General features: G+C 40.0%; 1 protein-coding gene across 5 annotated transcripts in view; it reads left to right on the top strand.

The window, feature by feature from the left end:
- AP3B2 (adaptor related protein complex 3 beta 2 subunit) overlaps window positions 1–15,082 on the top strand; it is a 73,200-nt gene that overhangs the window by 34,031 nt on the left and 24,087 nt on the right. For all 5 annotated transcript variants that reach the window (XM_018571751.1, XM_018571749.1, XM_018571750.1 and 2 more), the window contains 5 exons: window positions 2,295–2,349; window positions 4,478–4,549; window positions 7,356–7,418; window positions 9,306–9,438; window positions 14,631–14,740. In XM_018571751.1, the coding sequence (XP_018427253.1) occupies window positions 2,295–2,349; window positions 4,478–4,549; window positions 7,356–7,418; window positions 9,306–9,438; window positions 14,631–14,740 (433 nt within the window). The remainder of the gene's footprint in view (window positions 1–2,294; window positions 2,350–4,477; window positions 4,550–7,355; window positions 7,419–9,305; window positions 9,439–14,630; window positions 14,741–15,082) is intronic.

Genomic DNA, 15,082 nt, shown 5'->3' with positions numbered 1-15,082 from the left:
TCTTAATGCGGCACATGAGATCCTAATAGATTGGACTTGATGGACTAATGTCTTTATTCAACCTCAAATACTATGTAACTATGTAACTTTGTAACATGATATACTCTGTTACTGTTTACCAGTCAATTATTGAGATTAGTTTTGGCTTTTCTGATTTACTTAATAAGGAAGTTGTACGCCCAAGTCCCAAAATTCCCAGAATTGCCAGTCCAGAAGTGAATGACTGACCCCCACATAAATCATACCATTGTTACTGTGCCACAACATATAGATAGTTCATTTATAGTCAGTCAGTTATTGAGTAAACTTTAGGATTTTTTGGTTCAATTATTAAAGAATGTGTCTGCCTAAATCCCACAATGCCCAGCATTACCAGTCCAAAAGGGAGTGACTACCAAATAAATTCTACCACTCTTACTGTGCCCCAGGATACAGTTTGTTAATTTTTTGTCAGTTATTAATAAAATAGCTTTAGAAGATGGTCACTGACTGCTACGACACATGTCTCTTCCTTTGTTGACGCCCAGTCCACACAGCCAGCCAGCTCAGCATTGAGGTCTCCTTCAGCTGCCAGGCTTTACAAGCTGATTGTTATTTGGGCAGCAGAAGGTGTTCATGGGAGGAGGAGGGCAGGTAGTCCAATGCCTGTCCTTTTTTTTTATCATGTACGTCGCTGCCTAGTAATACAGGATGCAGGCACATGGGCAGAGGGGTCACAAACAGATGGCAGCCATCAATAATGTTGTGACTACCTGAAGCTGCTGTTCATAGTGAGATTAGAAGGTAATGACATGGCTGGGATTTCGGTGTCGGAACAATCAATGCAGAGTTGCAGGCATGACATTGACAAGTACAATGACTGACAGAAATGAGTCAATAATGGCAGACAGATGGCAAATTGGCAAATGTGTTTTTTGCCTACATACTTGGATGACTGCACACTATGTGGGAGTCAACCACACTTTAGAGTATTCTACTATGTAAGTACAGTATCTCCAGTGCACTCCCTACAACCTTTCAAACCTTCAAAGTAGCGGGTGCTATGATGGCAAAATGACGGATGGCGCAGTCATGAGATACAAGATCTAAGTGTCACCAGCACATCATGTAAAATGACACGGGACATTTAGGATAATGAATATGTGACAAACAACAATGTGGCATTTTGAGACCACTCAGCAGTCTGCTTAATGGGTGCTTACTGGCCTCGAAACAACGCATTGTTGTTTGTGACAAAGAAAAGGCCCGTGTTTTGCCAAGTTTTGCTTTACATAATGTGCGGGTGACACTTTGCTTTGCCACTATTTAAGTTAAAGAATTGTTTTGCTGCTGAACTAAATAAACCTCTTCTGTACATGCTGGATTTACCCTCTGTCCATCTAGATCATAAGCATGTCCATACAGAGAACAGAGCAGACAAAGGCACATATCAGCTCACTGATAACACAGTCTTGTGACTGCTGCAATGTCTGTTGTAAACTGATCATTCACAGGGGAATTACCCAGACATAAAATGGCCACCAGTCTGCTATCACTTGGACTGTTAAGTTTCCTGTGAATCTTGTAGGTTGCCGATTAGCTTTTACTGACCTGGAAAAGGGAACAAGATGCTGAGCTAAGTAAGGTCAGATCAGCAACAGTTGTCTGTCAAATCAGGACAAAAGAGGAGATGCAGCAGTTTAGACTTTGTCATGAAGCTAAGCTAATATTAATTTCTTCACTGTTTTACTAAGCATCATAGATAACAACTGATGGTAAAATGTAGGCTGTGAGTCTGTAAACTACTGGCCCGTACACAGTGCACCAAAAAAGCTATTATAAATACAAACCATTCCAACTGTGATTATTATAATTATTATTATAGTTTAATAATGTGGGAGAAAGTTAAGAAGTTTATGAAAACGTTATCTTTACGTCAATATATGTAGTTCTCTTTAGCAATATAACAAAGATCCAAAACTACTGTGCACTTATAAATAAGATTTATAAGGAAAATATATGACATATAAAAGTGTTATTTATGCCATGAATTTTCACTATTCTTAGCGTTATTGTGAACAAGCCTTTACCAGATCATTACCAAATTTAGTAAGGAATGCTACTGATCTGGCCAACTTTTTCCGTGCATCAACTTGAAGATTGTTCCTATAACCCTTTTGGTTTTATAAAAATATATGTCTTACTCTCAGGATTATATCCTATTTATTGCATTACGAAAACCATTCTTTATCCTATATTTTCACAGAAACGCAGTTTAATTTTCCAATTAATATTTTTGTCACTTTCCATTCCAGTGAGGTGCAATATGTGGTATTGCAGAATGTGGCAACCATGTCCATCAAGAGAAGGGTAAGTGTGTCCCATGGAAGATTAGTATAGCCTTAATATTTTTAATCTCAACACTTTTATGACCTGACATCGTTGTATAGATACTTTTTAGCAGTGTTGACATGTATCATTTACTTACAATAACAATTACAATAACTTTTTGATGTATTTGCAAACCTAAGTCATTTTTATATTTTTAAGGACAGTTAAGACACTTTTATTTGGCACACTGTTTTAATTTTTTTTAAAAACAGTTTTTTATTTTTATTATAGGCTGATAAATACACACAAATATTTTAAAAAAACTTTTATTAATTTATTATATATTATTGTATTCAACAATTGCAGTATTAAACAGATTAACACTGCCACATTCAGATTGCAGTGTCTTCTTCAGGCCAAAGGCTTTTTCTTTGTTAATGAAGCCTCCAGTCGACATGTGAATGCTAACAGGGTTATTCACAAAAGGGTGAAGAGTTTGGAGAAGACAGGAGAAGTGAACAATTTAGGCCAAAATAGCCGATTTGGAAAAATTCTCCCAATTCAGCTCACTTTCCAGTTCAGCTATGTTGTCCTAGATTGTTCACTTCTCCTGCCTTCTGCAAACTCTTCACCCTTTTGTGAATAACCCTGTATGTCATAGCTGACATATTCATCACATGATCAGGAAGACACTCTGATTGGTCCCTAATCATCAGTTGGGACCAGAACTGGCAGTAACAGTGTGTATTGAGAGCCGTGGAAGCCATGGGCTGTGCAAAGCTTCAGTTGGTGGCTCTCAAAGAAAGAAGGCAGGAAGGAGTCAAATGATTTCAGCCATACTGACGTACTTTTTTGCTACAAACAAGGTTTTCTTTTGGTAGAATTGTCACTCAAGAATAATTATATTTCGTGTGTTTAAGACCAATACAGAAGCAACAAATACAGTATGTTTAAAATATTGATAGTTTTCAAACAGATAAAATGACTGTAGATAAAAAAAAGTATGTTTATTTAGCATTTGTCCCATGTGGAACTAATAAGCATGTTGCTGTTACAATTCAAAGTGAAGTTATTTACAAATTGAAAACAAATATATTATTTTACATTTTGTTTATTTTTTAAGATTTCAGTACAAAATAAACATAACACGATTAACCAATAAACTATATGTGTGCTAATGATAAGAAATGGAGAAAAAAATAAGTGAATGTTCAGGTATTGAATTAACCAAGAAATATTTATTTTAAAAATGTTGCTTCTGTGCTACAGATTTGCTGCAACCCAGGCTGATTTCAGAGAAAGCCTGTGATCTACACAGCTGGGTTGCAGCAGTGTTACTTTGTTATACTTTGCAACAGAAAAAAACAGCTGTGACTGTGACCTATTTGCATCCTGGGTTCCAGCAATGCTGTGTGCAGGAGTGCTTGGGGTGGGGGTGAGGGGGACAGTGAATAATTATGAATGTCCTTCAAGACGCTTATACTGTAATGTACAAAGTCTTTAACTAGTTAACTTGAATGTCATGAAGTATTTTGTTCAAAGTCTTAAAATATGCATTGTCCTTTAGTAGAACATCTAAATAATCTATGGTCTCCGTGTAGTCCATTTGAGCTAATGGTCCCACTTTTTTTTCTAATCTAATGACAGTGTCTTCAAGGAGAACTCTGGTCTAACAGAAAAACAGTATATTTCTTTAGGGTGACAAGCTGTTAACATTTATAAGTTAAACCAAGTAGCACTTTCTTTGCAAAAGATAGCAAAAATGACTTGATATCCTAAAAAATTGAGTGTCTGTCCTCACCTTCTCCAGGACAATACATTACGTAAAGAAGGTACTTAATGCATTACCAGAGTATTTGTTATTTTAATCTGGTATCAGCTATGACATTGCTATACATGCAAGCCTCTTTTGAAATTCTTTAAAGTGACACTAAACTCAAAAGTTTAATCTTAAAAATGCATTCAAGTACCTTATTTGTGCATCACTCATGTTGTGTGGATAGATATAATGTTTGCAGCAGAATGATATGTTTTTAGTATTTAAAAAGGTGTCTTGTTAGTTCATACAGTTAAATAAAGTGCATGTGATATACATGGTGTGTTGTGATAAATAGTAATCCATACTCTATACCATAGTGCTCATTCCAGTTCTGATGGCTTTTCACAGGGGATGTTTGAACCATATTTGAAAAGTTTCTACATCCGATCTACTGACCCGACACAAATTAAGGTTTTAAAGGTAACTGTAGTATGTCAGTGTAAATGTCATACAATATATAGATTGAAGTGCATGTTTGTTTGTGTTGCTACATTTAAACAGTGACTGTAAATACCGCAACCAGGGCTGGATTAACCATTAAAGGAGAACTATGGGGTTAGGGCTTTTCCCCATAGTTTGTGTCCCCTAAGGGTAACGGGAGGACACAAACTAGTATACAGCTCGCGGTATACTGAGACGCCGCAGACGGAATGGATCCTGACAATTATGTCTGGATCCACCCAGCTGCGTGAGTGACAGCTGGCTCTGCCTATCTAGAGGCAGAGCCAGCTGTGCCCGCCCCATCCCCCATCCGTTCCGCCAGTCAGCGCTGGAGGATCGGACAGGGGAGGGGAGAATCGAGAAGTGAGCGAGCGCCGGTATGTGTTGGCTCACTTCCCAATCTACTGAGCCGACCTGTGACAGTTTAATTGTCACAGGTCGGCTCAGATTATGAGGCTGAGTGAAAATCACTCACCTCATAATTCTCCTTTAAGTAAAATTGGGTACAGAGGAAAGGGGGCACCACAGTTCTAAGGGTAGCTGATAGCCCTAGCTATCAGCCCTAGTCTTTCCCCTAGCTATCAAGCTCTTAAAAGATAGGTGCACTTATATTTTATGTGCTAACCAATCCCACACTCCCTCTCCACTCATGGAGATCCAAATCAATTGTTTAATTACATTCCACTACGCCAGTTCTTTGTCTCCTGACTGTGCAGGCACATTACAGCCTCATAGACTTAGGGACTCTACCTTCAGCTACAGAGCCCCATAAGCTTATTAATTCTTATTTATCAAAGAAGTGATTATACTTATAATTTCTTGTCAGTTGCTTATTTTTGATTCATGCCAAATCTGTTAAATAACAAAAAAATGAAATAACTTTTATTTAATGTAGTTGTGGCATCTGGCCTGGGGCTGACCTGGAAGTAAATGGAAGAAGGTTTATAATGAGAGAAGAGTTTACTTTTATTTCACTTTCAGCACTTATTGAGTCTAAGGGGTCTATTTATAAACAATACAGCAATTATGGCCACTAGCTGGGTCCGAGGAGCAAGGAAAATAACTACTTTTTCTATGCTCAGCTTCATCTAGTGGACATAATGCAGTATTTCATCACAATTCATTCAACCTGAAAAGAAAATATATTACGAATGTTCATTATTGCCATTACTGTATATGCACAAAACGAACATTCACAGATATTCTCAGGGTGAAGGGCCCTTCAAATGGTTTATAAATAAACCCCTTAGGGTCTTGTCAGTTAAGCTATAAACAGGCCTAGGGAGGCAGTGCTGTTGGGCTGTGTTTAGGGGGGCATCAGTTTCCCTTATACTGGCTCAAAACTGAGTCTTTCTGTGAAGAAACAGATACGAGGGGGGACAGTTGTAGTATCAAGAATCACAAAGAGACTATTGTATGCAAAGTGCATTAAAGAACATTTCTTATTTCATTAACAAATGGTTAGAATTCAACTGGCATTTCTGTAAATGAAACATGAATGTGTCCAACAAGTAATGTTCTTGTTGACACATTTTTCATGCATAAGCCCCAATGTAAATAATATTCACTCTATTTCTAATGTACATTCAAATGACTGAGATGCAATGAAGATGAAATGCACTGATTGACTGAGTGCTGTGCTGTAGTGCTGTGTCAAAGTGGAAAGGGTCAATTTTTTCATATGCTTAGATTTATTGAGGGGAATCTAGAGCAGTGTTGCCTATAGTAACAAGTCAATCTCTCTTCAGTTTGTTCTGTTAAGCTTTGAAAATGAAAGAAAGAAGCTGATTGGTTACCATGGGCAACTGCTCAAGATTCTATTTGCTTCAGTTTTCATAAATTCCTCCCACTTTATTCAAATTTATTATTTACAAAAATCATATATAAAGTTGGGATCCACAACAAGAAAGAAATTCCCCTCTCTTCCAAGAAGTGAAGGAGTTCCTGGCCTGACAATGGTTGAAAACATTACATCAGTTGCCATATTACTATTATACCTGTTGATATCACAGAGAATTGTGATGAGACACCTCCCTAGAGTTCCCTGCAACTTTGAAACAATTTTTGGGTCAGGATCTCTTGGTTCTAGGTGGTACCTGGTTCTTTGGTGTATTTGTCACTATAAATATGTGAATGATATAATATGTGAATGTCACTATGTTGCCGTGAAGAATGGACCCTGCGTGGCCCCGAAACGTTGTCTTATATGACGCACGTGAAGTGATTTTAATAAAAGGCAATGAAAATTCACATTCTGATTCCTGTGAGTGCTGTTGATTTCCTATTCAACGCTTTGGGGTCAGGATCTCTCTCGCTTCTAGGTGGAAGTCTGAGAAGAGATGAAAAGGCAGTTTTTGCTCCTGTATTTAAAAAGGCTAAACAATAAACTGTTAAGCACCTTATAAAATAATATAAGAGTAAGATAAAGATATAAATGTAACACAGTTTTAGTATTATGTAGAGGTTCATTCAGGACATTCACTGGCTTAGTGTGCTTGTGGTATTCAGTTGACACATTCAGTAGGATTACAAATGCTGCTTGGTAGGTGCTAAAAACATCAACGTAGCACCCCATTTTACTGTCAAGGTATAGTTACTGTTTCATCCATTCACTGTCTGATTTCTATACTACCAAGGAAACAATGTAGACATTATGTAATGGCATTATGGGTTAATACAGGTATACTGTACATAACAATAGTGAATATTTAAGTATTGCAAAAGTGACACTGCAAGTATGATTGGTACTAATAAGACTACAAAATCCATTTCTGTTCCCGTGCAGCTGGAAGTGTTGACAAATTTGGCAAGTGAAACCAACATTTCCATCATACTGCGAGAGTTTCAAGTAAGTACATGATAACCGGACAAAATGGATTGTTTCTGCTAAAGAATTTATGTGTTGTTCTTGAGTCACTTTTCCAGCTGGAAAAACAGCTAACATATCATTTTATGCCTACACACAGTGTACAAACAGCAAAGGTGTTATAGAAGGTGTTGTAATACATAGCAACCAGTCTGCTTTCCAATCACTTTGCAGCATTCATATCTATGTAAGATCATTTTTAATTGTTTCCCGTGGACTACTGTATGTATTGGGTGAGCTAAAATCCATCGTTATCCTATCCATGTTCGGTGTGGTGTAAAATGCCTCTATCTATGGCAGGGGGGGGGTCAATCTACCGAAGATGATTTAGATACCTTAGTTATATGTGCTACTGTGTTACAAACTGTCCCTGTTAGATTCCACTGGTAAAAAGTTTTAGAAATGTTTTTCAAAATTGTAATGGCACTTGCTGAGATCTTATATGGTGAAAAAAAACCTCATAGGATTAGCTTCCCAACCCTTCAAGACCCAAAGGACTTGGAGGGTCTTCTTTGTGCTTGCTTCCTCGGATATATTTTCTTGTCTTTCAGCCCCAACATTATTATTATTATACAGGATTTATATAGCGCCAATAGTTTGCGCAGCGCTTTACAATATAAGGAAGACATTACAATAACAATACAATTCAAGACAAGATGGTAAGGAGGGCCCTGCCACTGAGGGCTTACAATCTAAAAGGGAGGGGGAAGTGATACATGAGGAGGTAGCTGCGTAGGGATGAATTGTCTGAGAACGTGATGGTTGAGGCTGGGAGGAAGTGTAGATGGAGAAGAGGAGGGGTCCAAGGACATAGCCTTGGGGGACCCCTACAGAAAGAGGAAGAGGAGGGGAGGAGCTAGATTTGTAGGATTTCACATTTCATAGGATAGGAGACCAGCAATACAACATTCACGTTCTATAACATACCACATTTTTTACCAAACCCCAATCCTATGCACCTATATACTGTACATACTAAGAGCCACACTAGGGCTGCACAGTGGCTTAGTGGTTAGCACTTCTTGCCTTGTAGCACTGGGGGTCCCCGCTTCAAATCCCGGTCAGGACACTATCTGCAAGCAGTTTGCATGTTCTCACTATGCTCGTGTGAAACTACTCTGGTATCCTCTCACACTCCAAAGACATGCTGGAAGGTAAATTGCCCTCGTAGGCATATACAATTGGGACCTTAGATTGTAAGCACCTTGAGGACAGGAGCTGATGTGAATGTAAAGCGCTGCATAATTTGCCTGTGCTGTATTTGCTGGAATGGTGGCTGAGAAGTATGTTGCTTAGATGAGGATTCTTTCTATGGTGTACTTGCAAATGTTTCTAGTCTTTTAAGGGGGTTCTTGTTGTTAGAAGGGGCCATCTTGGGACGCACAATCTGTGGAAGTAGTTGCATCTTTATTATGCTTTGTCATGCTGGCAGTGCAAATATGCACCCTCTCTATAGAAGTAGGGATGCAGCTTACTCAGTCAGTGTTGAGGGTGCTCGGATAAGACCAAAGTTCAGTGAGAGATACAGCGTGCATGTCTACTCACATTGTCATATAAATCACACCCCAAAATATGAAATAATGTTAAGAACAAAATGCTTACCTAAAATCAAGAGCTATATCAAACATGCCCAGACTTACATCCACTTCATTTAAATCTTTCATTCTGTACAACCAAACGTAAATGTATTATAACAGGCACGCCAAAGACTTCAGCATACCTATAATTCCTAGTATCCTTTGTAAATAATTACAGATGAAAGTTAAATGTTTATTATTTTTACTCTATCCACATTCTTACAGATATGTCAGCAAATAACAAATGTCTCAAAGACAAGACAGTAACAAGTCTACCTCTTTACCCTTGCAGACATACATCCGCAGCATGGACAAAGATTTTGTGGCCGCAACAATACAGGCTATTGGTCGTTGTGCCACTAATATTGGTAAAGTTCGAGACACCTGCCTCAATGGACTTGTTCAACTTCTGTCAAACCGGGATGGTAAGATATGATAGGGGAAATCAATGGAACTAATCTGGTTTTTTTTGGCCCAAATTATAAATGGTAATTATTCAGTAATTCTAAGGCTGGCCATACACCTATCAATTTTTTTTGTTCAACCCGCGGGCTGAACGAAAAAAATGTACCCGATTTCTCCATCAACACAAACAGCGTGTCGATCGAGGAATCCTGCTGTTTACGTTGTATTCTGAGAGCTGCTGCCGGCCCCTGTCAGAATACCCGATCAGAGCGGGCAGCTCATTGGCTGCCCGCTCTGATCGATCGAAAATTTTCCAGCCAGCTTCTTCGATTAGCTGATCGAGGAATGCTGGCTGAAAGGCAGCCGACAGCCCCACAAACTGTGCAAATTTCAGCCGGTACATTAGAAATCGTTCGAAATTCAACCAGTGTATAGGCACCTTAAGGTGCTAAATCTTTGGCTTCAGCACCCCAAAGCAACCATTAAAAATCTATCTTGTACTGGTGTAACTGCGGCAGGGGTGAATTCTGATTGGTTACTACAAGTAATTGCACTTGGGAATTAGCACATTAAGTGACCTTGTCACTAAAATATAATTGTACTATAAAGGGTCCCCTGCAAAATAGACTTTGAATATTTACCTCTGCTGCAGTATCCAACTCTACCAAGAGTGTAAGGTACCGGGTTCCATGCTACACTACACAGTGGTTTGATCTGCCTGGCCCTACTGTGTCCTGTAGTGATGTTAGGGCTGGTAGAACAAACAGTGTTCAACATGCAGCAGGGGACCAAGCATCTGACACTCTGGGAAATGTTGGATTTAGAGCATCTTCAGCTGGTGGTTTGTCATTGCCACTGCAGAGATCGACAGTATGATTAACAAGAGAGGTCAATATTAAATGTTCTTCTCTTCAGGGGATCCTTTATTGTGCAATTCTATTTTAGCAAAAAAAGTAAAGAACTGTTTATTGCATAATTATGTAAATAAGAATCCATTATTTGGTTGCGACAAGGGATTGTTAAAGGATATGTGCAGACACATACAGTACATGTGCATGCTCTAGTTTCTTAGTTAGGAGGCTTAAGCACTTGGCTGCGTTGCATTTACTCTTATATTTAAAGTGACACTAAACTCAGGATTTAAATCTTAAAAATGTATTCAAGTACCTAAGGCCTAAACATAATTTTAGCAGCCTAGCATAAGCTTGGCATTTCCAGGAAGGCACATGTCGGTGCTTTGTTTCCTTACTGTAGAATATGGTTAAGCTAGAGTATGTGGAACATTTGTAGGGCAAATCATTAAGTAACACACATGCCTTGCATACAGTATAAAGAAAATTAGCCTACATTTATGGTTGTGACCAAAATTTGCCAAGCCTTTAATAACACTTATGGTTATATATTGTGACCACTGCCCACGTGTACAATATACAGTATGTTAAAACTACACTGGCTAAGAAGCACACATGAGTTCACAAAGCTTAATAATAGCTGGAAAACAAGACATCTCTTCTGGTAAATGTCAGAATTGTCAAATTCCCAGCCCACACTTTGACATCTGAAGAGTACTTCCTGTAGATGTTCATAAAATGTCAGGCTGTATAAACAGCTTGGCAGGCTTCGGCATCTATATCTTTTGGAGTTACTCCACAAGTTATATATATATATATATATATATCACACAAAGATACAGAATTTCATTACTTACCTAAAAGTCATTTTTATGTGACCCTTAACACAAGCTGCATCTTAACGCAATAAATCAATAAATATTGAGAAAATGATGTGCAGAACGCAACCTTCAAGCCATTTCCAGGCAACCTCGTAGTGTTTACTGGATCCCAGAAACAGATGAAAAATACAACATAGTATATACAGTCCATAGTATACATGCATCTATATATGCACCTATGTGTCTTCCATGTATGCATTTACTTTATACCTAGGCCATTCCTGTCACAATCACATCTCTTTATATAGAGTTCACTGCCAGTTACTAACACTGGGGGAATTTCTAAATGGCTGATCTGAGGATCCGTCTGATGTTACGGCTATTAAAATAATTATTTGTATATCTCTTCTATCTAGTGGCAGGTAACTAAACAGGTTTCTTTTGAAGAAAACGCTCTACAGCTGTTTCTACTGTGTACAGTCAAACAATGCTTTACAACCCGGAAAACATTCTTATCCCAGGCCCAACTGGTCAGGATAATTATCACAATAAAGACCTAGTTAGCATAAGACTGTGGTGTCTTAAAAAAATTAACCTAAGGAATCCCTGCCACCACATAAGCATTGATCCACATACACCCCCTAATATATCTTGCAGACATACCAATTGTACAAACACCCCATAACTTAAAACTCATCTTACGCATTGCAGATTTTGTGACATGCAGCTGGCACATGTGCCATTATTGCAACCAGTGTGGCATAACACTACACGTGTGTCACAGGCTTGGTTGGTCCAGCTGTTTAGATTGGTGGCATATGTCCAAAGTACACAGATTACTGGGGATGGTGGAGAGGTAAGCATCCTCTCCACCATAAGTAAGTAAAGGAGGTGGAGTGGGAATCCTTCTATCCCCACAATGCACTTTTCAAGTTCTGCCTTCACCTCCTTCTCTATCCCTCTCCTCTTTTGAAACCCACTGTATTCGCATATTCTCTCCAATTTCTTTGAGGATTGCTGTTATATACCGGCCACCTGGACCAGTATCTCGCTTTTTTGATGACTTTTCTGCCTCTTTTGACCCTGTCACCACAGAGGAGGTTACAAATCTTCTCTCTGACACCCACCTCACCACTTGCCCTCTAGACCCTGTTCCCTCAAAACTACTTCGGACACCCTCTTGCTCTATCCTACACTCTCTTACTCACATTTTCAATCTTTCACTCTCTACAGGCATCTTTTCTTCCCCTCTGAAACATGCACTAGTCACCCCAATACCCAAAAAACCCTCACTAGACCCTACCAACCTCAATAATTTCAGACCTATCTCCCTACTCCCATTCACCTCTAAACTACTAGAACGCCTTATCTACAACCACCTGAGTCTCCACCTCGCTAATAACCGTTTATACCCGTTTCAGTCCGGCTTTCGCCCCATACACTTCACGGAAACCGCCCTCCTGAAACTCACCAATGACCTACTAACTGCTAAAAACAACGGCCACTACTCCTTACTCTTGCTATTAGACCTTTCTGCTTCTTTTGACACTGTCGACCATCGGCTGCTCCTCAAAAAACTCCACGCTTGGCCTACAAGACTCTGCTCTCTCATGGTTCTCCTCCTACCCTGCTATGCGCTCCTTTAGTGTCACCTACAAAAGAAACCGCAAAATTACTCATCCACTCCCTTGTTATCTCTCTTCTTGACTATTGCAACTCCCTCCTCATTGGCCTTCCACTACACAGGCTATCCCCCTTCAGTCTATCATGAATGCAGCTGCCAGACTCATCCACCTAACCAACCGCTCAGTGTCTGCAATCCCCCTCTGTCAATACCTGCACTGGCTTCCTCTCGCCCAAAGGATAAAATTCAAAATATTAACAGTCACTTACAAAGCCATCCACAACTCTGCCCCAAGCTATATCTCAAACCTTGTCTCAAAATATCACCCTAACCGTCCACTCCGCTCATCCCAAGACCTCCTTATTTCCAGCTCCCTTGTCAACTCCTCCCATACTCGCCTCCAGGACTTCTCTAGAGTCTCTCCCATCCTCTGAAACTCTTTACCCCAACCTGTCCGTCTATCTCCCACCTTGACTGCCTTTAGGCAATCCCTTGAGACTCATCTCTTCAGGGAAGCCTATCCCACCTCAACCTAACCACTGTACCATCATGTTCTCAAACATTTCATCCCCACACAGCTACCTCCTCATGTATCACTTCTCCCTCCCTTTTAGATTGTAAGCCCTCAGGGGCAGGGCCCTCCTTACCATCTTGTCTTGAATTGTATTGTGATTGTAATGTCTTCCTGTAATGTAAAGCACTGCGCAAACTGTTGGCGCTATATTAATCCTATATAATAATAATAATAAGTGCATTAAGGAGAGGAAGGTAGTTCATTGATTTTTTTGCGTTTAAAAACTGGCATTGCCATTGTGTTCGGTTTTAGCTCATGAAGTTTTATAGCTGTATAATGAGTAAATTTCTCTCCCGTTCATTGAAGGACACAGGGCAACAGATCGTAGATCCTGAATGGTAGGGTATATCGCCACCTGCAGAAGTAGGACGCTAGGCACATAACAAAAAGACAAGACAGCCTAGGGGCAGCCCCTGCTGGTGGCCCAACCCCTCACTTGCTGACAAGTCTCCAGTTTTTTGCCTAGCGTCAGGAGTAAGGAGCTAAAAAAAATTTCTCTGGAAATTTTTTTCTTTTCCTCCATTTTTCCCCCCTGCTGTTTCTTCATGCAAGTGTCACCAGGGCGACACGCTGGATGTTTTTAGTTCCTTGTAGTCTCTCCTGTGTGACCGACGAGCGCATGCAGACTCTGCCATGGTGGGTCGGCTGCGACATTCGGTTCCTCTCGACGCCTGCGGGTTCGTCGCGGTGGAGTGCATATGACAGGAGGTCCTGGCCTACCTGTCACAGCACTCCGCGCAGGCTGGCGGCGCCGCGACTACGGTCGGGGGCGTTGTGCCCACCACTCCCCTGCCGTCCTGGCTGCAGATCCTCGAAGGGCCTGGAGTCTGACCGTTTCCCTGCAGGTGGCGATATACCCTACCATTCAGGATCTACGATCTGTTGCCCTGTGTCCTTCAACGAACGGAGAGAAAAGGATTTTACGGTGAGTACAAAAATCCTATTTTGTCATAGTACATTTGTTTCTTAGAAAGGTTGAGTCATGCTTATAACCTTTAAGTATCTCCATAATACTCATATCACTATACTTCCTTTTTACTCAAGTCATGACTAAAACTTTTTTTATAACCTCTAAATCCATTCTTTCAGCTGATAGAGAAAGGTGCCACAGAGAATATTTCACTTTCTTATAGCTACAGCGCTAATTTACTAAAGTAATTTTGTTAATTTTAAATACAAAACTAGGTTCAGGGAAATTAAACAAAATGGATACTTTTATGAACCTGTTATGGTAATGGAAGGAACACAAGCCATTGTAAAAATGACTTTAGCAAATAATCTCTCTGGTGTACTGTATATTTTACATTTTATGCTCTATAGTTTCTTTTTATTTCCATTGCAGAGCTGGTGGTAGCTGAATCAGTCGTCGTTATCAAGAAACTGCTACAAATGCAGCCAGCACAGCACAGTGAGATTATCAAGCACATGGCTAAACTAACAGATAATATTCAGGTATGTGGGATCCATGGAACAGTAATGGAAAGTCAGCTTATTTTTTCGGAGGGAAATTATGTACAGACAACACTCTGTGTAGTTCTGTTACTGTGGTCCCTGTTATAAAACTCCCTAAGAAAACACTTTTAATTGTGAAAATACACAAGTTTCCGCTTCGGCAGACCGTTCTCCCCGCTTCGGCTGTGCCAAGCCGAAGCGTATTCGTATGGCTCGGCTGTGTGCTTCGGCTGCTCTACAGGCTATTGTGAATAGCCTTTGCAGCAGCCCTTCCTGCAGCCGAAGCGAGCCGAACATTCAACCCCCCCCCCCCCCGTTTCCCAACTCCCACTAACAATATTG

This window comes from Nanorana parkeri, unplaced genomic scaffold (assembly GCF_000935625.1).
Source record: "Nanorana parkeri isolate BGI_ZX_2015 unplaced genomic scaffold, ASM93562v1 scaffold1827, whole genome shotgun sequence".
In the NCBI taxonomy this organism is placed as follows: domain Eukaryota; kingdom Metazoa; phylum Chordata; class Amphibia; order Anura; family Dicroglossidae; genus Nanorana; species Nanorana parkeri.
This window is presented reverse-complemented; position numbering and strand designations above follow the sequence as displayed.